Consider the following 25,759-nt stretch of genomic DNA (forward strand, 5'->3'; position numbering starts at 1 on the left):
ATCTCAAAGTCGTGATGACTGCAAAACTGAAACGTGACTTAAAGATACCAGTGGGTACAGTCTCAAGAACCGCCGATACTGTTGTGGTTTGTTAGCTGTGTTCATAGCTGAAGAAAACGCTGGTCTTCCAGGAAAGTTTAGTGAAAAGACAGATGTAGTATTGATTCCCATCCACGGTTCACAGACCACCTGAATTCCATCTCCAGGTTAAGAACCCTTACTCTGGATCAGGGTTGCTGATGTCTGCAGTAGCTGGTCATCAGATAGCACGTGTGAAATGTGTGGTTTGGTGGCTGATGGTGGAGAACCACTTGTTTGCAATTAGAATGGGGTCACGGTATATTAGACCTCTGCACCTCCGTAGGTAGGTGAAGCCCTGACTGAATCAATGAAGATACACACTCCCCTTTATGGTTGTAGAGGGAATAATTATAAACTCCCCTCTGTTCTTTTTATGCCACCAAATGTCAACTCTGGCTGTATATTAGTATCTCTTATGGAACCTCTAAAAATCCTAAAACACCCCAAGCCAGTTACACCGGACTCCCCAGCAATGGGAGTCTGTATACTCAGGTGCCTGCGTGCTAAGTTGCTTCAGCTGTGTCTGACTCTTTGCGACCCCATGGCCTGCCAGTCTCCTCTGAGAATGGGATTCTCCAGGCAAGAATACCGGAGTGGGCTGCCATGCCTTCCTCCAGGGGATCTCTCCAATCAGGGATAGAGCAAACCTAAGTCTCTTTGGTCTTCTGCATTGGCAGGTGGGTTCTTTACCACTAGCACCACCTGGGAAGTCCCCAGGTGTTGAAGTATCTTTATTTAAGCTCTCTGGAGTTTTCCACGATGTTGTTATAGCTGCTCCACATTGATAAGGAGAGTGCTTATGAAACTTTCTCCTGCCATCCTTGTTAGATGAGATATCAGGTGCTCTGTTGATAAAATGTGGGTCCAAGAATTCTGAGAGGCCTGTGACAGTCTTGCATGAACTGACATTACTTCCTGGAAAAAATAACCCTCAATGCTGGAGTTAAATGCTCCTTCTTTATACTGAAGTCCAGAAGCTTTCTTAATTTGGATTTCAATTGCCTTTTCCTAAAAAGGTGTCATTTTGACTGAAGTCCAGACTTGGCTTTATTGACTTTAGAAGGACTGGCAACAGTCAACTGCAAGTCACTTCTAATGCTACAAAGGAGCAGGAAAGAAACTTGTGATGTAAACAGGGTTAGGAGGCAGGAGACGTTAAGTGTGGTCTCTGCAGTACAGTTTAGATTTTGCATCTTTTCCACACTTACTAGTCTGGCTTAGGGTCTTTTCTTCTATAAATCGGCATCATCAGTGTGCCCACCTTAAACAATTGTGGGAATCTAATTCAGCAGTCAGCGTCAGCCCTTCCAATGAATATTCAGAGTATGCTCACTAGATGGTGTTAATTAACCAGAATTTTTGATTTTTTAAAAAATGGTCTCAGAGTCGAGAGTTTCCCAGCTGGCTCTTGAAATGTATAAAACAAAAGGAAAGTGAGGGCAGTCCTTTTTGTAAGTACAAAGGACACAGAAATCTCTGCTTTTGACTTGGTGCCAGATGAGAGTTTTGAACAAAGTGAAATGGTAATGACCTTTGACAAGGCCTGTATTATTGTTTTTGCCCCCTTTTCATGGTCACAATATCAGGTCTGTTTTCTGCACAGAGCTTAAATGTGTAGTGCTTGCTTCCCTATTTTTGGAGTTCAGCTCCAGTAGGACAGTGGCCTTTCTGGTATTCTTTAATGTTATTGAATGAATGAAGTTAGTTAGTACATGAATGAAGTTGTTTACTATTTGCTGAATGAATGAAACTGGATGACTTGACAAATTCACTCAGGATTCACACCCAGGTCTGATTTCTTCCAAAGTTTATGATCTTTCTATATCCTTCTCTGGATAGGAATGTGCCTAGGCTTTTGATGTGATGTGTTTTGCCAGACTGCCAGTAGCTCCTTCTTCAATCTTTTTGAAAGATTAAATTTAATATTAACTACATTTTAAATTAATTATTTTTAAACTTTACCTCAGCACTCAGTCATCTCTCTTCTTTCAAGAACCTTCTGTTTTTAACACTCAAAAACAATTAGACATAGTTTCTTTCACAGTCTCAGTTCAGGTCAGTCACTCAGTTGTGTTCAACTCTGCGACCCTGTGGTCTGCACAGGCCAGGCTTCCCTGTCCATCACCAACTCCTGGAGCTTAGTCAGACTCATATCCATAGAGTCGGTGATGTCATCCAACCATCTCATCCTCTGTCATCCCCTTCTCCTGCCTTCAATCTTTCCTAGCATCAGGGTCTTTTCCAGTGAGTCAGTTCTTCGCATCAGGTGGCCAAAGTATTGGGGTTTCAGCTTCAGCATTAGTCCTTCCAATGAATATTCAGGACTGATTTCCTTTAGGATGGACTGGTTTGATCTCCTCGCAGTCCAAGGGACTCTCAAGAGTCTTCTCCAACACCACAGTTCAAAGCATTAATTCTTCAGTGCTCTGCTTTCTTTATAGTCCAACTCTCACATCCATACCTGACTACTGGAAAAACCATAGTTTTCACTAGATAGACCTTTGTTGGCAAAGTAATGTCTCTGTTTTTTAATATGCTGTCTAGGTTGGTATAACTTTTCTTCCAAGGAGCAAGTGTCTTTTAATTTCGTGGCTGCAGTCATCATCTGCAGTCATTTTGGAGCCCAAGAAAATAAAGTCTGTCACTGTTTCCATTGTTTCCTCATCTACTTGCCATGAAGTGATGGGACCGGATGCCATGATCTTAGTTTTCTGAATGTTGAGTTTTAAGGCAACTTTTTCACTCTCCTCCTTCACTTTCATCAAGAGGCTCTTCACAGTCTTAGAGTTATTTTCAATTAAGGTCATGGCTCTTCCCAGGGCCTGGACTTACCATCTGTGAACTATGGTTCTTCTAGCTAGTTCTCTGCAATGTTTGTCTTCTGAAATCCACCTGATACGTTACTGTCTGAATAAAAGCTCACATTGTATCAGAAAGAACCAGTTACCTTGGGGGCATCTGCAAATAACCCCTGAACTTCAGAGGCTTCCAATAACAAAACTCTTCTTCTCCATTTATACATATTCTACATATTCTAGGGAAGGAAATGGCAATCCACTCCAGTATTCTTGCCTGGAGAATTCCATGGACAGAGGAACCTGGCAGACTATAGTCCATGGGGTTGCAAAGAGTTGGGCATGACTGAGCGACTCTCTCACACACACACACACACACATTTTCATCACAGGGTATAGGGAGGTGGGAAAGGGGTTGAGGGGAATTCTGCTTATCAAAACCACTGAGGAACCTCCTGGAAATTCCCACTCAACCTGTTCTCTGATCTCCTCTGAAGGGGAAGAGAATTCAGTGAATCAAAAACTGCTCTAAAATCTGCCAACTACTGTGACACTTGCTACATCTATTTCACATCTCATTAACCAAAGTGGTCACACTTCATTTTGAAGGTGATGAGGCAATGATCTCCCACATGCCTGAAAAAGTGCTAGTAAAAGGTTTGGTGAATGTTAGTTACACTCCTCACATGCATCATGTAACTTGCTTATATTAAAGCTTCCAGAAGTTTCTCTTTTTCTTTGCAGATTACGTCACCCTTCTTTGGATAGAATCAGTTCAGTTCAGTCGCGTCCGACTCTTTGCGACCCCATGAATCGCAGCACGCCAGGCCTCCCTGTTCATCACCAACTTCCGGCATTTACTCAAACTCATGTCCATTGAGTTGGTGATGCCATCCAGCCATCTCATCCTCTGTTGTTCCCTTCTCCTCCTGCCCCCAATCCCTCCCAGCATCAGGGTCTTTTCCAATGAGTCAGCTCTTCGCATCAGGTGGCCAAAGTATTGGAGTTTCAGTTTCAACATCAGTCCTTCCAATGAACACCCAGGACTGATCTCCTTTATGATGGACTGATTGGATCTTCTTGCAGTCCAAGAGACTCTCAAGAGTCTTCTCCAACACCACAGTTCAAAAGCATCATTTTTCGGCACTCAGCTTTCTTCACCGTCCAACTCTCACATCCATATATGACCACTGGAAAAACCATAGCCTTGACTAGACGGACCTTTGTTGGCAAAGTAATGTCTCTGCTTTTAAATACACTGTCTAGGTTGGTCATGACTTTCCTTCCAAGGAGTAAGTGTCTTTTAATTTCATGGCTGCAATCACCATCTGCAGTGATTTTGGAGCCCCCAAAATAAAGTCTGACACTGTTTCCACTGTCTCCCCATCTATTTCCCATGAAGTGATGGGACCAGAGGCCATGATCTTAGTTTTCTGAATGTTGAGCTTTAAGCCAACTTTTTCACTCTCCTCCTTCACTTTTATCAAGAGGCTTTTTAGTTCTTCTTCACTTTCTGCCATAAGGGTGGTGTCATCTACATATCTGAGGTTATTGATATTTCTCCCGGCAATCTTGATTCCAGCTTGTGCTTCTTCCAGCCCAGCGTTTCTCATGATGTACTCTGCATATAAGTTAAATAAGCAGGGTGACAATAAACAGCCTTGACGTACCCCTTTTCCTATTTGGAACCAGTTTGTTGTTCCATGTCCAGTTCTAATTGGACATGTCTATGCTTCCTGACTGGCATACAGGTTTCTCAAGAGACAGGTCAGGCAGCCTGGTATTCCCATCTCTTTAAGAATTTTCCACAGTTTATTGTGATCCACACAGTCAAAGGCTTTGGCATAGTCAATAAAGCAGAAATAGATGTTTTTCTGGAACTCTCTTGCTTTTTCAATGATCCAGCAGATGTTGGCAATTTGATCTCTGGTTCCTCTGCCTTTTCTAAAACCAGCTTGAACATCTGGAAGTTCATGATTGGATAGAATAGAATGGTCCAAAACCAACTTTTGAAAAATCTCTTGTATCACTCATATGTCTCAAGTTCACCGTACACCCTTCTTTACCTTATACCTTTATTCTTGCCATTCTTTCCACTTTCAAGAACCACCCACCCTTCCCCCACCCCAATGTCTGTCTGATGCAACCCTTACATTTTGAGATCTAGGTCAAAGGAGAGATCATGGTCTCTGTGAAGACCTTTGTCCAGACCTTTATTATATAACACTGAAACAGAGTCATGCATTTTACTTTTTTGTACTATGAGACCTTTGCGAGCACGCACAAAGATTCATTTTATTTTTAATATAGAAACAATGGTGTTTAAAAATAAATTTATTGAGGTATAATTTCCATACCAAAATCTGTACCTATTTAAAACACACAATTCAAGGAGTTTCACAAATGCATGCACTCTGTGATATCAATAGCATGAATCTGGATACAGAACTCTTCAATCACTCCCCAAAGTTCCCTCCTGTCCCCTTTTAGTCCATCCATCTCTCCCTGTCCATTCGCAGGCAACCACAGATCTGCTTTCTGACTCTGTAGGTTGGTTGGCATTTTCTAGGATTTTATATAAATAGAGTCATACAGTATGTACCGTTTGGCATCTGGGTTCTTTGACTCAAAAGAACAATACTGAGATGGATCCATGTTCTCTGTATCAGCAGTTTGTTCTGCTCTGTAGCTGAGTAAAATTCCGTTGTATGGACGTCACTTTTTTAAAGATCCCTTTACCTGTTGGATTTTTAAATTGTTTCCAGTTTGGGAAATATGGCTACTATGGCTATTTTTGTACTAGGCTTTGTGTGAACATGTGTTTCCATTTCTCTTGAATAAATACCTAGGAGTGAAATGGCTGGACCATAGAGTAGGTGTATGTTTAATTATAAAAGAGTTTTCCAAAGGAACTGGACCCTCATTCTCGTCAGCAGTGTATGAGAGTTCTGGTCCCCCATATATTTTTGGCGCCTACTGTTGGTATTGCCGGCTTTTAAAATGTTAGCAATTCAAATGGTCACACAGTGGCAGTTAGCATGCCTTTGTTTTCTCAAGTAACTAAAGATGTTGAACATCCTTTCAGGTACTTATTAACTGTTCAGAGAACTTTTGCAAAGCGTCCACACAGACCTTTCCCCGTTAAAAACACTGATGGTTGCGCTTACTGTTGAGTTGCAATAGCTATTTATATATGCTGGATACAAGACCCTTGGCAGATGTATTTATTTTGAATATTTTTGCCCATTCTGTGGCTTTTAAGTGTCACTTTCCATCTTGAAGTCCATTTTTAATGTAGGCAGTCTACTTTCCTTATGCTTACTGTTTGTGTGGTGTATCTTTTTCCACCTTTTCACTCTTAACCTATTTGCATCTTTTTATTTAAAGTATGTATTTTTTAGATAGCATATATTTGGGTTTTTTTCTTTTTTCGGTTTTAAATCCAATGTTTTGCCTTTCAATTTTTAGTGCATTTTTGCATAGTCGATATAGTTACTTTTAGGTCTGTCATCTGTTTACTTTTTATCTGTCTAATCTGTTTTTTATCCCCTTTCTTCTTCCTAGCATTCTTTTGTGTTAATCAAATATTTTGTAATGTTCCATTTAAATTTTTTTTCTACTTCTAGTTATATCTCTCTGCGTCGTTGTTAGTGGTTACTTTAATGATTATAGTATGCATCTTTAATTTTTCCCAATCTACTTAAAAGAAATATTGAATATTTGAGTTCAGTTGACTTCAAATTGAGTTCACTATTTGGTAAATTGAAAACTCAATATTCAGATATTTGAAAGTTAATTGAAAGTTCAATATTCGGATAGATTGATTTCACTCTTGTATCCACAGTGCCTAGCATGGCATTTGATAGAAACTGGAAAATTGACAGATATTGATATAATAGCTATTTCTTGAGTGACTAATAATCATAGGTGTTTTTATGTTGTATTAAAGGTATATAGAAATGATTAAAAATTTGTTTTGGTTAATGTCAGGCTAATTAGTAGAAAAATCATTTTTAAATGTTATTACATATTTAGTGTACTTGCATTTACAAACCCTGTAATTTTCACATGTAGTTAAGATTCTATGTATTATTTTATTTTGTCCCCATATCTCAGTTGTTAAAGAATCCGCCTGTGATGCAGGAGACCCTGGTTCAATTCCTGGGTCGGGGAGATCCACTGGAGAAAGGATAGGCTACCCACTCCAGTATTCTGACCTGGAGAATTCCATGGTCACAAAGAGTTGGACATGACTGAGCAATTTTAAAGAAAACAAATGTTTAAATTTTTAATTGTAAAAATTTAATATAGATCTCTTCTTACCATTAATTTTTGAATTAAAAAAAAACCTCATTTTCAAATTTTAGGAGAGAAGGAATCACTTTAATAATGGAATTTCTTATGATTTTGTGAAACTTCCAAACATTGGTTGTCTTGACCATTCTGCCTAGGTGATATCACATCCAATACATAACACGTTCTCTTGGCTTTGCTCAGTTATTTTCCAGTGTGTAAAGCTGACACTGAAACACTGAGTGTTTGGTCTGTAGCTTCATGGTCTGTAGCAAATAGGAAATGGCACAGCTCTGAAGTCCGGGTGTGAGGGATTGAATCTTTTATAAGGTTCCAGAGTGGCAGAAGCATTTCTAGAGGAGTCTAGTTCCACGTCTTGTCCTCTAGGGAAGCACCTGCTAAGGGGACCCAGTCTCTAGAACCAGCTCCTGCCTGAAGGAAGGCAGACAGAGGTGGACAGAAGGCAGGATGCAGACACAAGGAAAAGTTGAGATGGTTAAGCTCTCCTTAGAAGAGCTATGACCAACCTAGACAGCATATTAAAAAGCAGAGACATCACTTTGCCAACAAAGGTCTGTCTAGTCAAAGCTATGGTTTTTCCAGTAGTCATGTGTGGATATGAAGGTTGGACCATAAAGAAAGCTGATCGCCAAATAATTGGTGCTTTCGAACTGTGGTGTTGGAGAAGACTCTTGAGAGTCCCTCAGACAACAAGGAGATCCAACAAGTCAATCCTGAAGGAAATCAGTCCTGAATAGTCATTGGAAGGACTGATGCTGAAGCTGAAGCTCCAATCCTTTGGCCACCTGATGTGAAGAAAAGATCCTGATGCTTGTAAAGATTGAAGGTGGGAGGAGAAGGGGAAGACAGAGGGTGAGATGGTTGGATGACATCACTGACTCAGTGGAGTGAGCATGAGTTTGAGTTAGCTCCGGGAGTTGGTGATGGACAGGAAAACCTGGTGTGCTGCAGTCCATGGGGTCGCAAAGAGTCGGACACGACTGAGTGACTGAACTGAACTTAACTGAGGCTGTCCTTAGAAAGGGCCCATGTGTGCGCTTGGTCACTCAGTCATGTCCAACCAGGCTTCTATGTCCACGAAATTCTCCAGGCAAGAATACTGGAGTGGGTTGCCATTTCCTCCTCCCACGGGATCTTCCCAATCCAGGGATTGAACCTGTGACCCTGCATTTGCAGGTGGATTCTTTACCACTGAGGTACCTGGGAAGCCCAGAAGAGGCCAAGACTCATGAATACAGTGTTCCTTCCCTCCCAAGACAAAGCTTTCCTCCTATCTTGAAACCAACTGCGTGCTTGTCTTAGTATTTCTGTTTAACCTTTAAAGTTCATTTGGAAACTTCTGTGAAATCTCTTTCTCTCCCTCTCTCTCTCTTTTTTTGTTTGCTTACATAGCTGCCTGAAATGCTTTAACTTTCCTATAGTCTAGTTAGAAATAGTGCCTTGAAGATAGCCAACTGTCCTGTAGAAGTTTCTAGAGGTGAAATTCCAAACATGAAGACCTTCACAGGAGAACTCTCATTTTCTAGGATTCACAGGAAACTGAATGTCTGTGTATCAGAGTGCATCACTGCATTTACGAGTGAATCTCCCTGCTACTATTATATTGAAGGCTAAAGTTGTTCCTTCCAGAGATGCATTTCCTGAAATGTGCCCATGAATTTTCATGAACTTTGAAACTGTGTTGTGTAGTGGTTAATAAGGAAAACTTTAGCATTTGAACCCTGGAAATGTCTCTTACTAACTGTGGTGTTGGTGGTTTAGTCACTAAGTTGTGTGTGACTCTTACGACCGCATGGACTATAGCCTGCCAGGCTCCTCTGTCCATGGGATTCTCCAGGCAAGAATACTGGAGTGGGTTGCCATTTCCTTTGCCAGGGGATCTTCCCGACCCAGGAATCAAACCTGGGTCTCCTGCATTGCAGGCAGACTCTTCACCGACTGAGCTATGAGGGAAGTCAATTACTAACTGTAGTTACTTGTAAAAGGACATTGTTGTATAACTTAACTTTTAGGGTTATTGTGAAGACTGAAGATCAGTGTTAAACCTTTAGCACAGGATGTAGCATATAAGAGCCTACTGACCATGCTGCTTGTTATAATTTCTTATGATGGGGAAGATGTTGACGATGATGGGGAAGAGGAGGAGGAGGAAGGGTGTGGGGTTGGAACAGCAGCAGCAGCAGTTGTGGTAGCAGCAGAAGGCTCAGTCATTGATAAAAACAAATGCTGACCTTTTCATAAGTGTCCTCTCAGAGTCCGCTTACGTTACCGCCGATTCTGACCAGACTTGCCCTCCTCTATACCTGCTTCTACACTCACTGAGGAGTCATCCCTCTCAATGACTTTTCCCGATGTTTACAAGGTCCTTTAAGAGAGACAGTCAATGCTTATTTCTCCTCATTTCTCCGGATCTTCCTTCATTCCCAGATCAAGTATTGCCTTCCTCCTGAGGTCTGCCAGGCTTGCCCCAGTTCCCAGTTTTCTAACTCTTCTCTCATTTATTGGGAGCTCATTTTGCCTGCATGACAAATGAGGAAGGATGGAATTAGACATATATTGAGCGTTACCACATGCCAGGGAATTTCCCTCATGGCTCAGTGGTAAAGAATTTGCCTGCCAATGCAGGAGACACAGGAGAAGGAAATGGCAACCCACTCTAGTATTCTTGCCTGGGAAATCCCACGGACAGAGAAGCCTAGCGGTCTACAGTCCTTGGGGTCCCAAAAGAGTCAGACACGACTTAGCAACTAAACAACAAGAACAATGTGCCAGGGACTGTGCTAGTCATGGATTTTGACTCGTGCAGTTCTTTCCAGCATTAATTTTACATACTGAGAAATGCAGAGCTCAGAGTGGTACAGATTTGCTCAGGGTTATACTGGTAAGTGATCAAGATCTGAACACAAGTCTTTCTACTTCTTAGAGTCCTGCTTTTGATCTCTCACATGAGATCACCAGGTCCCAGGAGAAGGTAGCCAGTCTCTAGGGAGGAGGGAAGACGTCCTCAAAGGTGAATGCCAGTCTTTCAGTACTCTTGGTTGCAGGCGGGCACTTCTCAGTGGGCAGTGGGATTTGCTTACACCAAAGGCAGCTCTCAGAAATCTGAAAGGCCAAGGGAATCCAGAGTTGCCCCATCCCTGCCCTGCAGGGAAAATCACAGACCGAGAGAAACCTGGGGGTGGAGTGTTTTTGGCAAGAGACCTCCAGCATTCTGAGTCAAGAATGTCATTCTTGACTTGGAAGTAAAGGGCACATCCGGTTTTGAAAATCAGTTGTATGTTTGTGGAACAGTGTCACCTCTGTGTGTTTCCCACCTATGACATTCTTATGATTGTTGTCAAATGTTCTGTTGATATTGGGAGGAGACCTCATGGAGAAAAATGATAATAAAAGCCTGTACTGGCAGAATGGTAGATTAGCTGAGATATGAGCCATTTGGCCCTGGACTAGCAAACTCAACTCCAGGGTCACCTGAGGACTGTGCAAAGACTCTCAAACAATTCAGTTGAATCTAGAAGGAGGGCAAGGTGGGGGCAGGCTTGACCACAATCCAACAACCTTCTGGTCCTGTTGGAATGTAGAGATATTCTCAAGAATTTACTTAAGTCGTTCTCAAGTTTTTTTCCCCAGTTCCTTCTCAGGGAACATGATGCTCCCGCCACATTCCGGTAGTCCGTGGACCACATGGGTTCGTGACTTGCTTTAAAAACCTTTGTGATGGTTGATGGGATTGATTGACTGTTTTCACTGAAAAGCGCTCATCAACCTGGAGGCTTTGAAAGTCTGCAGCTAGAGGCAGCCAAAGATATGGGATTTTAGAAAGTAATCAACCTGGATGTTGGGGAAAGGTCAGGTGATCCCATAACAGGAAAGGTATAAGCCTCAGAGGAGCTATCCAGCCCCAGGCATGCCATTCTTTTTCTGGGAGCATTTTTCTAACCACCCCGCCTCTCCCCCTACCCCGGCCCTTTGACCCTTGATTATTTCTCTACAAAAGCTTAGCCTTTAGGAATTCTACTTTGGAAAGATAAAGGTATATAGAAATACATGTTCAGACCATCCAAAAAATTTAACCTTGGAGAGAGAGTCTTCAGATAGCTCAGTGTCAGAAAGTCAAAGGAAAGAACATGTAGTCATTGAATTAATATAAAATGATTTCCCTGAAAGGGCAAATATTGTTCGAAAGAGCTCAAAGACTTAATGTTCCTTGGGAAAAGAAAAGATATTGTATCCCTGCTACCTTTTGTGGCTAGAAGATTCCAGTCCTCAGTCACTCTCCTGTTTATCTGGTCCTCCAGTCTTGGCCTCCCCTCCACCCCCTCCCCCCGGCCCCGCCCCCCCCCCCAACCACCACGCCCCGTGGATGAGAACTCCAGAGGGGCTGTATTTGTATTCAAGATGAGGTTGCAGTGAAAACAAATTCCCCAGGGTACTGAGAATGGCTTGGAGGCTCTCAGATCCTGTTCCCAGGCCTTTGGAAAACATCGGACAGAGACTCTTAAGGAGTCCCAGGGAAACTGGAGTCTAGGCGTTTTCATAAAGAAGTGCAGAGGGAAAAAAAATCCCAGAACTGGAGAAAGAGAACACCATGATATCTGCTGAATATACATGCTAGAAATTACATGATAAAAATATACATGCTAGAAATACATGATAGAAATATACTGCTGGGCAAGAGCCTATTACGGACTGGGTTAGTGAACAAGATGAATGTCAAAGGCTCAGGGCACGTATGTTCAGCTTCCCTGTTGGGGGTGGGTGGCCCCAGATGGCCTCCTGAGGTGTGTCGCACGCAGCTTTGGTACCAGCTGCAGTGAGGGCAGTGCTTTTTATCAGACTCGCTGCCCAGGTTTGCTCAAGAAAAGGGAGCTGACCTCAAGACTACATCAAGAACTGGGTAGGGGAGGGCTCTCAGGAATGAGCTGGTTTTTCCTCCTTTCTTGAGACTCTCTGTCTTTCTTTGTTTTTGCGTTTTCTTGGAAACAACTTTGTCTGATTACGCAGTTTATCTGTCTCTTCTAAACTCAGACTTGCACTTGACCTTGACTTGTCGCAGTTTTCTAACACCCAGCTGTACTTGAGGATGTACAGGACGTATCCTTCTTCCCTCATCTCCCTTTCTTCTCTCGGTGTCCTCATTTCAACTCTCCAAGAGGACTGGTTCAGACGATGTTTTTGTACCATCCTCCGGCTCAGAGTTCTGTGTCACTAAGTCAAGCTCTGGGTTGGGTCAGGTGGTTATCCTTAACCTTTCCATGTGCTTAGAAGATGGAATCAGGTGATGGAAACCTGATTATCCCTGCAGTTAAGAGCCAAAGATGGGGCCTGGGGTGGGGGGCTCCGATATAGCCCTCCATAGCACTCAACACTCCCTGCTTGAGAATAACAGTTGGCAGAATAAAGCATACCCTTTGAAAGGTTCAGAACTTTTGCAAAAGTTTTCTAGGTAGACAGTCTCCCAAAGCTGTTGTTTGCATATGTTTTAGTGGCATAGCACTCAAATTGTTTATACCTTCTTCTTTTTTTAAAACAAACTTCAATAGAAACACTGCCTTGACCTCTCCCGTGTGATGACAGCCTTTTATTTATGAGAAATTTTATTCGGTGTCATCAAAAGCATGGTTGAGACAAAAAGTTTTGTGCTCTTAACACAGGTGGTTGCAGCAAAGGAAATATTTGTAGATTGCTGTGGATTGTTGTAGACAGCCTTTGGGGAACTGTAGAGTCCGGTACACACCACTGTTCATGGTGTCCAGCTGATGGCCAGATGGGCCTCTGCTTAGTTGTGACCTTGGAGCTGCGCTCCAGCCAGGAGAGTGGTTCTAAAGTCTCTGTGACTCCTCTGTGGCTTTGTTTTCAGGCTAGACAGATGTGCGAGATGAGCTCATAGTCATCTGAGGCTTGCTCCAGGTACAACTGTCAACAAAACTGTTTTACCTTTGGCAGCTCGTTTACTTAGCTACTAAACAACAACCATAATTGTTTATCAAGACATACTTATTTTTTTGGATGAATTATATGCTACTAATAACCATAATGTCAACCCAGAAGAAAAACATTTTTTAAGATGCAGAAATTTATGATCATAAATGAAAATATTGAATTTATATACATATTTTTGTTGCAGAGAAGTATAGTGGAGTGATTAATATGATTTTCAAGTATAAAGTCATATTGCACTAGGATAGAAATGGGGGAGGGATACACTTTATCACATTATGTGTGCAGACTAATTGCATGATGTATCTATTTTGGGATTAAAAAGCAAATACCTCTGGTGTTCTTTAATTTTTGACTGTGTTTCCTATTTGTCTGAAATATCATATACAGTTTGTTTCAAGCCAATTTATGTATTACTCTTAAAACAGTAATTTGTTTTATTGAGACATGCTTCTAGAAGGCAAATAGAAAACTACTTCAGTGATGGATTTAGGAATGGGAAAAGATCTAGATACTCTGTTTCTACTTGGTTTTGAAATTATCATGGAACATCATTCTGATGCTTACCTGGAAAACTAGTCTGTCATAAATATAACATTGATTGAGTTTATCTAGATTTTATCCAGAAATTTAAAAATAAGTTGTAACATTCTACACTCCCATTTCCTTCTCTGTACTCAATTCTGACAGGTACGGGTCTTTAGAGAAGCCAAAATTTTAAAGATGAGACATTTCAAATTCTTTCAGCCAAAGAGAGCTTTTCTCAAAGTATATGGTACTTGGAGTCAAGATATTTTTTTCTTTTTTAAAATTGAGATAAGTTTCAAAAATAAAACACAAGCTTTTCACTCTTTTAAAGTTTATGATTCAGTGGTTTTTAGTGTACTTATAATATTGTGCAACCATTACCCTATCTAAACCCATAACACTTGCATTGCCCTCCAGAAAACCCCATACCTCCCAATCGCCCCTCCTCCAACCTTTGATAATTACTAATCTATTAATACTTTCTGTCTCTATGGATATGCCTATTCTGACATTTCATACACATACAAATCATACAGTACATGATTTCTTTCACTTGGCATCACATTTTCAAGGTTCCTCTATGTTGTAGCACTGATTGGTACTTCATTCTTTTTTTATGGTCAGATATTCCATTGCGGGACTTCCCTGGTGGCTCAGTGGTAGAGAATCTGCTTGCATGCAGGAGTCATGGGTTCAATCCCTGGGTTGGGAAGATCCCCTGGAGAAGGAAACAACTGCCCACTCTGGTACCCTTGCCTGGGAGTTCCCATGGACAGAGGAGCCTGCTGGGCTACAGTGCATGGGGTCTCAAAAGAGTTGGACATGACTTAGTGACTAAAAACAACAAGTATTTCACTGTATAGATGTAGCACGTTTTGCTTATTTAGTCATCAATGGAAATGACTTGTTCCCATTTTTGGCTATTATAAATAATTCTGCTATAAATATTCATGTACAAGTTTATATATGAACACATTTTGTCAGTTTGGACAAAATTAGGAATTAGTTAGGAATGAAATTGCTGTGTCATATGGTAACTCTGTGTTTAACTTTTTGATGACCTGCCAAAACGTTGTACCATTTTACATAAAACATGTTTATGTATCTTTGCTGTTTGTAGGCAAGACATTCATTTCTATACTAGGGGATTCCTTTTTAGTTTCAAAAAATAAAAGCACTTGAGTGAATTTTAGCTTGAATTTTTAAGAGAAAAGATTAAATAACAAAATGAAACATAACTTTTATAAAAGTTTTATGTACGTGTATCTTTTCATTTCTGAAAATTGTATTTATGAATGAAAGGATTTGGTATTTTTATTTCTAAGAATTAAAAATTGATATATATTCAGTTTACTCATCACTAAGGAAAGAGTGTTATGTCAAAACACTGTTGAAGTTCCCCTTTAGAAAATATTTCCATCACTAACTGTGAATAATGAAAGCAATTATTTTCGATGTTGTAATGCATACTGTGTTTTAAAAGATATTTTATATTTGCCATATACAGACTTTAAACCCAGGACATAGAACCTCACTTACAGATGAGAGTCTTCTGGAAGAGAAAAGAGTGACAGAGTTTTTGTTGAGTACCAAGACTTGAATATGAAGTAATTTGTGCACATGGCATTGGTAAGGCGTTCTTTCAGGTGCAACAAGCTCTTGGCCACAGATTCCTGGTGAGTGTCCTCAAGTGTGATCACTGGCTTTTATTTAGTAATTTCTCCCCAGTGTTGGTTTTATAGGTATAAATTATCTGAGTGTCAAAAAACCAAAATATTCCAGAAATCTATAAATTTTACCTGCCGCCGTCCTATTAAACAGCACATCTATTATTAAGCAGCAATTCTCTCTACTCTTCTAGAATTGCAGCCACACAATCACCCAGTGGGAGAATATACAAGGCCACAGATTCTTGCTCTCCTGTTCACTGGGTTTGAATAGCAAAAACCTTCTCGTGTCCAGAGCTGCAGGGTCCCTATTACTAGCAGTTATAGCAGTTAGGACAATGCACTGCATGAGTGTGGTAGGCAGAATGATGACCCCCCCAAAGCTGTCCATGCCCTAATCCCTTGAACCTTTGAATGTGTTCTGTTATGTGGCAAGGGAGAATTATGGTTATAGATGAAATTAAGGTTGCTAATCAGCTCACCGTGCAATGGGGAAGTTATCCTGGATTATCTGAGGGACCCAGTATAATCACAGGGGTCCCCCAGGCCACTCAGCCGCGGAGTCCCCTTTTGGCTTCCCTGGTGGCTTAGGCAGTAAAGAATCCACCTGCAATGCAGGAGACCCGGGTTCTATCCCTGGGTCAGGAAGATCCCCTGGAGAAGGAAATGGCAACCCACTCCAATACTCTTGCCTGGAGAATCCCATGGACAGAAGAGCCTGGCAGGCTACAGCCTATGGGGTTGCAAAGAGTCAGGCACAATTGAGGGACTAAAACCCTGGAAGTGAAGGAGGGAAGTAGAAGATTGAGAGTTGAGAAGGAGACGTGATGATGCAAGCAGCGGTCAGAGGGATGTAGTGGGAGAGAGACTTGACTGGTCACTGCTGGCTCTGAAGGTGGAAGGGACCACAGGCCAAGGAATGCAGGCAGCCTTTGGAATCCAGAAAAGACAAGGAAACCGAGTGTCCCTTGGAGCCTTCAGAAGAGACACAGCCCTGCCAACATCTTGATTTTTTTTTTTTTTTTTTTGGCCAGCGAGACCTATTTCAGACTTCTGGCCTCTAGAATGATAAGAAAATAAATTTTTGTTGTTTTATGTCACCAAGTTTGTGGTCATGTGCTGCAGTAGCAGTAGCAAACTATTAATAATGAGATTGTTCAAAGTGACTACAAAATATTGGGAGTTATGACAGGGAAATGTTAAATTGTGAAAAATATGGAAAATTTTGAAGCTAATGAGCATGTATTGATGGGCAATGAAGGAAGAGAGGGTGATGGGAAGGAGGCTTTTTCCATACTGTTTCCCAAATCATCTCCTCAGCCCAGTTAGGTTTCTTCCATTCTCCCTCCTTCTGGTTGTTCCCACTTAATAGCATCCAGAATACCTTAATCTTTGCAGTAGTTCCTGCGCAAAGCTGCTCGCTTCCTGCTTTCCTCTAGTGTTTATTCTGAGAGTCATCTCCCTTCACTTATCCATCCATCCAGGTCTCACCTTCACAGTGTCCCTATGGTACCCAGTACAGTGAGGGCCACATTAAAGGGTGTGAGTACTTCTTGACTGAGGAAATGGGGTGATGCTATCTGGAGAGAGGGTAACATTTATCTGGTCACTGATGACCATCAACCGGTGATAGTAGCCTATTAGAAACTAAAAAAAAAAAAGCTTTCTGGAGTTAATTCCTATGTCCTTTGGCTTTTTAGTTTGTTTTGCATGAAAACCGACAGTTGAAATTAATCTGCATTTTTGTTTTCTTGTAGGTCACTCATACTTATTCTCTTTTCTGTACAATATGCATATGGGGTAAGTCGATTAATGAGCTCTGATTTCATGTTGAAAATTTACTTTACTGAATGCCTTACTTTTATTATACTGTTTTAAACCATTTAAAAAAATTGAAGTATAGTTAATTTACATTATAGTTAATTAAATTAATTATAGTTAATTTAATGTTGTGTTAGTTTCAGAACTAACAGAAAAATGATTCAGTTATAAAACTCTATCTGCCTCTTGATTCTTCTCTATTATAGATTATCACAAGATATTGAATATAGTTCCCTGTGGTATACAGTAAAATCTTGTTGTTTATTTTATATATAACGGTATGTTTATGTTAATCCCAAACTTCTAATTTATCTCCCCCACAGCTTTGGTAACCATAAGTTTGCTTTCTATGTCTCTGAGTCTATTTCTGTTTTGTAAATAAGTTCATTTGTATCATTTTTTTAGATTCCACATGTAAGTGAGATCATATGGTATCTTTCTCTCTCTGTCTGACTTACTTAGCTTAGCTTCACTTACTTCATGTATTATCTCTATCCATGTTGCTGCAAATGGCATTATTTCATTCTTTTTTTATGGCTGATTAGTATTCCATTATGGAGAAGGCAATGGCACCCCACTCCAGTACTCTTGCCTGGAAAATCCCATGGACGGAGGAGCCTGGTAGGCTGCAGTCCATGGGGTCGCTAAGAGTCAGGCACGACTGAGCAACTTCACTTTCACTTTTCACTTTCATGCATTGGAGAAGGAAATGGCAACCCACTCCAGTGTTCTTGCCTGGAGAATCCCAGGGACGGCGGAGCCTGGTGGGCTGCCGTCTATGGGGTTGCACAGAGTCGGACACGACTGAAGTGACTTAGCAGCAGCAGTAGCAGTGTTCCATTATGTACATGTATATATACACACACATTTCATTATATATGTGTGTGTGTGTGTGTGTGTATGTATATATATATATGCATATAATATCACATCTTTATCCATTCATCTGTTGATGGACATTTAGCTCTCATGTCTTAGCTATCATAAACAGAGCTGCTGTGAATATTTTGTTGCATTTGTCTTTTTGAATTAGAGTTTTCTTTGGACATATGCCCAGGATTGAGGTTGCAGGATCACATGGTAACTCTATTTTCAGTATTTAGGGACTTCTATATTGTTCTTCATACTGCCTGCACCAATTTGCATTTCCAACAGCAATGTAAGCAGATTCCCATTTCTCCACACACTCTCCAGCATCTATTATTTGTAGAGTTTTTGATGATGGCCATTCTGACTGGTGTGAGGTGATACGTCATTGTAGTTTTGATTTGCATTTCTCTAATAATTAGTGATATTGAGCATCTTTTCATATGTCTGTTGGCCACTTATATATCTTCTTTGGAGAAATGTCTATTTAGGTCTTCTACCCATTTTTTATTTGGTTTTTAGGGTTTTGTTTTGTTTTTTTTTTTTGTATTAAGCTGTATGAGCTCTTTGTCTATTTTGGAAATTAATCCCTTATTGGTAGCATCATTTGTAAATATTTTCTCCCAGCCAGTAGGTTGTTTTTTTTCAATTTGTTTATAGTTTTCTTTGATGTGTAAAATATTTTAAGTTTAAATAGGTCCCATTTGTTTATTTTGGTTTTTATTTCCATTACTCTAGGATATAGAACCAAGAAAATTTTGCTGCAACTCATGTTAAAGAGAGTTGTGTCTATATTTTCGTCTAGGAGTTTTATACTATCCTGTCTTTTAGGTCAATAATCTGTTTTGAGTTTATTTTTGTACATGGTGTTAGGGAATGTTCTAATTTCATTCTTTTACATGTAGCTGTCCAGTTTTCCTAGTAACACTTATTGAAGAGATTCTCTTTTCTATATTGTGCATTCTTGTTGTAGATTACTTGACCATAAGTGCATGGTTGTATTTCTGAACTTTCTATCCTGTTCCATTGATGTCTGTGTCTGTTTTTGTGCCAGTGCCATACTGTTTTGATTATTGCCGCTTTGTAGTATAACCTGAATTCAGGGAGCATGAGTCCTCCAGCTTTGTTCTTCTCAAGACAGTTTTGGCTATTCGGGGCTTTATGTGTTTCCATACAAATTAAAAAAAAAGTTTGTTCTAGTTCTGTGAAAAAATAGTGTTGATAATTTGATAGAGATTGCATTGAATCTGTAGATTGCCTTGATTAGTGTGTGTTTTTTTTTTTAACAGTATTGATGCTTGCAATCCAAAAACACGATATATCTTTCCATCTATTTGTGTTGTCTTTGATTTCTTTCATCAGTGTCATAGTTTTCAGAGTACAGGTTTTTTGCCTTTTCAGGTAAGTTTATTCCTGGGCATTTTATTCTTTTTGATATGATGGTAAATGGGATTATTCCCTTAATTTCTCTTTCTGATATTTTGTTGTTAATGTATAGAGATGCAAGAGATTTTTCTCTGTGTTGATTTTTATCCTATAACTTTACTAAGTTCATAGTTTTTTTGGTGATATCTTTAGGATTTTCTATGTATAGTATCATGTCATATGCAAACAGTGACAGTTTTATTTCTTCTTTTCCAATTTGAATTCTTTTTATTTCTTTTTCTTTTCTGATTGCTGTGACATGACTTTCAAAACTGTATTAGGTGTAAGTGGCAAGCATGGGCATGCTTGTCTTGTTCCTGATATTAGAGGAAATATTTTCAGGTTTTCACCATTGAGTATGATGTTAGCTTTGGGTTTGTCATATATGACCTTTATTATATTGAAGTATGTTCCCTTTATGCCCACTTTTTGGAGAGTTTTTTTTTTATTTTTTAGCTCATAAGTGAATGCTGAATTTTATCAAAAGCTTTTTCTACATCTATTGAGATAATCATATGGTTTTTATTCTTCAATTTGTAAATGGGGTATATCATGTTGTTTGATTTGCAGGCAGATCTTGAAAAATCTTTGCATTCCTTGGATAAATCCCACTTGATCATGCTATGTAGGCCTTTTAATATATTGTTGGAGTTGGTTTGCTGGTATTTTGTTGAGAATTTTGCATCTATGTTCATTAGAGATATTGGCCTATAATTTAATTTTTTGTGATATCTTCATCTGGTTTAGATATCAGGGTGATGGTGGCCTCATAGAATGAGTTTGGAAGTGTTTCTTCCTCTGTAATATTTTGGGATAGTTTCAGAAGGATAGGTGTCATCTCATCTCTGAATGTTTGGTAGAATTTCCCTGTGAAGCCATCTGGTTGTGGACTTTTTGTTTGTTGAAATTATTTTAGTCACAGATTCAATTTCAGTACATGTAATTGGTGTTTCATATTTCCTATTTCTTCCTGGTTCAGTCTTGGGAGATTGTACCTTTCTAAGAATTTATCCTTTTCTTCCAAGTTGCCCATTTTATTGGCATATAATTGCCTTTTATGATCCTTTGAGTTTGTCGTGTCAGTTGTGACTTCTTTTTCATTTTTAATTTTATTGATTTGAGCCCTCTCCTTTTTTTCTTGATGAGTTTGGCTAAAGGTTTCTCCCAAGAACCAGTTTTTAGTTTCATTGATCTTTTCTCTTGTTTTCTAGTCTCTATTTCATTTATTTCAGGTTTGATCTTTATGTTTCTCTCCTTCAGCTACCTTTGGGTTTTGTTTGTGTTCTTTATTATATTTTTAAACAAGTCACTCTCTGGGGCTTTTTTCTCATTTGTAAAAATGAAGTGTTGAATTAAATGGGCTGTAAGATTTCTTTTATATCCTACCATCAAGACTAGTACAAAATTTCCTAGGTATTAGACATTTCTTTGTTTTATAAAAGAGCTATTTTTTCAAAACTTTTTTCAGAGGGCAGAAGGAAGCAGCTGGGCCATTACAAGATTAAATCAAGAAGTATAAAATTAAATTTGAACATTTTAACTCAGGAGAAGGATAAGCCTTGAACATTCTGTTCTGCTCCTCTCTAGAGAATCTAAGTGATTAAACCCAACTTCAGACACTTCTAGGAAATGCTATTGGAGGCAGTCTGTATTCAGGTTGACCTTGAGACAGTCAAACTGGTTTAAATCACACTAATAAATACATCTTCTGTCTATCCATCCTGTAGCTTGGACCTATCCAGTCCAGCTTCTGTGATTCAAGTTATCATAGGTCTTTTCAAAGTGAATCAAAATAGAAAGTTGCCATTCATTCTCCTTTCTCTTTTAGTCATGAGCAGAAAGCACATGCATTAAAGATTAGGATGCCCTGGGTTCCTCTGCCAGGGATTCATCTCATAACCTATTCTAGACTCAGTTTTCTCCTATGGGAAATGGGCCTGATAAAACCTGCCCAGCTTAGTTCACAGGCATTTCAGAGCATCACCTCAAGTAATGAAAAGAAACACACTTAAATATATGTTTGTGGATCATTTTTCCTCTTACCTGACTTTTTAAAGTTTCTTTTGTATTATGTTCTTTTTTTCTATTATAAAAGTCTATAGAGTGCTAAATTTTACGTCCTTCACTTCTTTATGTTTCATATGAGTGCATATAACACCTGAACAAAGATTATTCTATCTTGGCTCTTCCTGCCAGCTTCTGGTGTGCAGAGATTCTAGAGATTTCCCACAGAGAGAGACTGTACTGTTGGTGGATTTTAAAGGTAGAGATATAAATTGATAAAATCCCCATGGAAAGTCAATTTGGCATCATCTATCAGGATTTTAAATGCATGTGCCTATTGACATAGCAATTTCCTTATTTGAAATTTATTGTATATATTTATTCTGACATGATTATGATATGATATGTGCATAAGAATATTAGTTTAAAGGTAGCATTCAGAAGCAAGAGGCGAGATAATTACATGTCCATTAATAAGGACTAACTAAATAAGTTATAATATTGAGTTGGCCAAAAAGTCCATTTGGGTTTTTCTGTAAGATGTTATAGAGAAACCCAAGCAAACTTTTTGGCCGACCCAATATTTTGTTTAATGGGTAGCCATGTGCAGTAATTCAGAATGACTTTGAAGACATAAGTGAGAAAAGCAAGGTACAAAGAAATATACCTGTTGCATAAAAACAGAACAAGGACAAAATCACCAAAAGTGTGTGTGTGTTTGGTCATTGTGTATTAATAAATATACTCATAAATGCCCAGACATGGACTTGAGGTGAGCAGTTATCTTTAGGATAAGGAACTGGGGACCAGAGTTAGAAGAGAAAATTTCTTTTTCCATTACACTGTTTTGAACTGATAGAATTATCATGTACATATGTTATTTGTTTAAAAAAGACCTATAAAAGCACAAATGCAGAACAGATCATTAATCTAGAAATTAGTAAAATATTTTCTTGAACTTTCTATGCAACAAATATTTGTTTAAAATATCTAGGATAAAACAGATAATGAGTTTTATTTTTTTCTCTTTGAAGAGTAACATTGGTTTTTTGAGAACGCTAGTATATTTTGAGAATGCTAGTACAAATGTGGTTTGTACTTTGAATGTTGACTTGCCTGAGATACTGTCTTTATCTCTTTTTAATGGGGTTATACAATCTGGTTCTGAGGTACAGTTTCTTCCTTTATAGATGCCTCCCTCCTTTAAAGTGATATTTGTTGGGATATGTCTGATGTAGAAGAACTTTGTGGGGACTAAAATTGCCTCTTGCTTTTTTCTTTTATTGGTCCAAGTTGAAGTTTTATATGTGTTTCTTTATTAGAATTCTACTAATCTACTTTAAACTGATTCTTCTCTGAAATATAATTTTCCTACAAATATCTCAATAATGCTTAGCATAATAAAGCTTAAAAAATAACAAACTTGCCTCTATTATCAAGCCATCTAATCAACTGACCTTTTTTCTCTGGCTGTTTTGATATTTCACTGAACACATAGTACTGAATCCCAACCTTAAATGAACCCAAGTGTTCAGAATAGTTATTTCAAGTGCTTTCATGCTGTCCTGACCTGGCCCTGAACATTTGATGGTTTTTTTTTTTTTTTTTTACCTTATCAGGGTTTTGAACTTAACATTTCTGCATTCATAGATAACAGTGTTACCCAAAGCTCAAGAGGTATATGTTTCTGAAACTTCAATTACATTTTTTAACTTAAATTATCTGATTCCTTAGCTCTTGTCAAGATTCAAATTTTTATGTATTTTTCAATGACCCATAAGAGTTATGCTTATAAAAATGTATTTTTAATTAATGATTAATCAAAATATTTTATTGTTTCTGAGCATATTTTTCAAGAAAAAGGAGGTCTTAATCATATAATTGAAAAGAAAAATATGCCACTTAGACTCCTTTCCCTCACATCACATATACATATGCACTTCTGTATGTATATGGGGCTGTATACTTTTGTACATGTATATGTAATGAAGGGGATATGTATACATTTGTGCATTTCATACATATACATGTATACTCGTGTATATTTTACATAAATGTGTTTGTATATTTATGTATAGTATATTTATGTATATATATTATCTTCTATCTGAACTGTGCGTATTGCTGTGCAGAATCTTTTAAGCGTAATTAGGTCGCCAAGAGAGAAACAAGTTTTGTATATTAATGCATATATGTGGAATCTAGAGAAGTGGTACAGATAGATCTAGTTCCAGGGCAGGAATAGGGACGCAGACATGGAGAAGAGATACATGGACACGGGGGTGGGGATGAATTGGGAGATTGACGAATGTGCACTGTCATATATAAAACAGACAGCTGGTGGGAACCTGCTACATAGCCCAAGGAGCTCATCTGAGTGCTCTGTGGTGGCCTGGAGGGGGCGGGAATGGGGAGAGGCCGTGGCAAGGCCACAGGAAGGGAATATATGTATGCATATAGCTGATTCACTGGAAGGACTGATGCCGAAGCTGAAGCTCCAATACTTTGGCCACCTGATGCGAAGAACTGACTCATTGGAAAAGACCCTGATGCTGGGAGAGATTGAGGCCAGGAGGAGAAAGGGACGACAGAGGATGAGATGGTTGGAGGGCATCACCGACTCAGTGGAGTGAGCATGAGTTTGAGCAAGCTCTGGGAGTTGGTGATGGACAGGGAATCCGGGTGTGCTGCAGTCCGTGGGGTCACAATGAGTTGGACACAACTGAGCGACTGAACTGACTGATAGCTGATTCACTTTGTCAAACAGCAGAAACCAACACAACATCATTGTAAAGCAAATACACCCCAATTTTAAAAAAGAGAACAGTACGTATTGGTTCAGTTGTGTGATGTTTCCCCATTATGTGTTGGTCTAAAGGCTAAAGTTTTCACTGTTGTTAGTTTTAAAAGATCTATTATTTATAGAAGTGTGTGGCCCTATCTGGGGCTTCCCAGATGGCACGAGTGGTAAAGAACCCACCTGCCAATGCAGGAGACGCAAGAGATACAGGTTCAGTCCCTGGGTCAGGAAGATCCCCTGGAGGAGGGCAGGGCAACCCATTCCAGTATTCTTCCCATGGACAGAGGAGCCTGGCGGGCTACAGTCCATAAAGAGTTGGACACAACTGAAGTGGCTTATCAGGACACACGTGGTCCTATCCATACCCTCAGCTCCCAGCACCGAGAGCTGTTCTACCAACTTTTCCCTCTGAACATGCAGCCCTGAGCACCGCGAACGAATCAGTGCTGGGTGTGTTTTCACTGCACATATGCCATTCTGGCTGTCATTAAGGGTCTTCTTATGGACACCATTCCTCTACGACTGTACTTTTGTATTGAAGTGACTGACGACTTGCCACGTCCATAGTGAGGGTTTGTGAGAAAATGGGGCTGATTCTTCCCATGGGTGTGTGTGTATGTGTAGGATGGGTTAAAGTTAAGAAAACATGTGATCATGTTGTAATTTAACTTTCTAAAGACTGTGGTAGAAGAGCTAGTTAGAAGTGGGGAAAAGGCCCAAATTACTCAAAGTTCAGGAGCTTTCGGTTTGAGAGACACGTCAGAGGAGCCGCCTTGGGGTGTCGGCCAGCTGTAGGAGGAAGAGTTTTAATTCAAGTGCAAGACTGTGATGGCAGTGCTGATCCACGATGGCCTCCCTGGGGGACACATGCCCTAGCTGGTCTTGGAGGTAAAGGAAGAGAGTCTTGGAAGAAGAGTCACTCTTATAATTTAAGTTAGACACTGTGGTATACGTGTGGTTTTCCCAGCTGCATAGTTAACATTCTAAAATTGTTCACAACTTGGTAAACAAACTCTTAGCAAGAGAGACAAATCGTAGAAGATTCTGGTTAAACATAAATGACTTCAAAGGAGGTTTTTTTTTAAAAAAAAAAAACCTAACTCATGTAAACTTTTATCCTGCTCACATAATCATCAACTCTTTTAAAAAAATTTTTTTTAATTAATTTTTTTTTAGTATAGTTGCTTTGCAATGTTTTGTTAGTTTCTGCTGTACAGAAAAATCAGTTATATATATACATGTATCCCTTTGTTTTTGGATTTCCTTCCCATTTAGGTCACCACAGAGCACTGAATAGAGTTTCCTGAGCTCTAAAGTAGGTTCTCACTAGTTATCTATTTTATACATAGTGTCAACAGCATATATATATCAACCCCAAACTTCCAATTCATCAACCCGTTGATTAACAAGCCACAGTGTAAGTTCTTTGCCTTTTTATATATCTGTATTAGTCTTTTCAGAGACTCAGAGATAAAACTATACTGTGGACATCTCATGAGTTAGAGAAACCAATAGTA

The 25,759-nt window shown here is 39.4% G+C and overlaps 1 protein-coding gene across 4 annotated transcripts in view; it reads left to right on the forward strand.

Moving 5' to 3' along the window:
• The window catches only part of COL4A4 (collagen type IV alpha 4 chain), a 151,628-nt gene that overhangs the window by 1,156 nt on the left and 124,713 nt on the right, over positions 1–25,759 (forward strand). For all 4 annotated transcript variants that reach the window (XM_043445277.1, XM_043445279.1, XM_043445276.1 and 1 more), the window contains exons 2-3: positions 15,166–15,334; positions 17,083–17,125. In XM_043445277.1, coding sequence (XP_043301212.1) covers positions 15,279–15,334; positions 17,083–17,125 — 99 coding nt within the window. In that variant the 5' untranslated portion in view covers positions 15,166–15,278. The remainder of the gene's footprint in view (positions 1–15,165; positions 15,335–17,082; positions 17,126–25,759) is intronic.

The sequence above is a fragment of the Cervus canadensis genome, chromosome 24 (assembly GCF_019320065.1).
Source record: "Cervus canadensis isolate Bull #8, Minnesota chromosome 24, ASM1932006v1, whole genome shotgun sequence".
Taxonomy (NCBI): domain Eukaryota; kingdom Metazoa; phylum Chordata; class Mammalia; order Artiodactyla; family Cervidae; genus Cervus; species Cervus canadensis.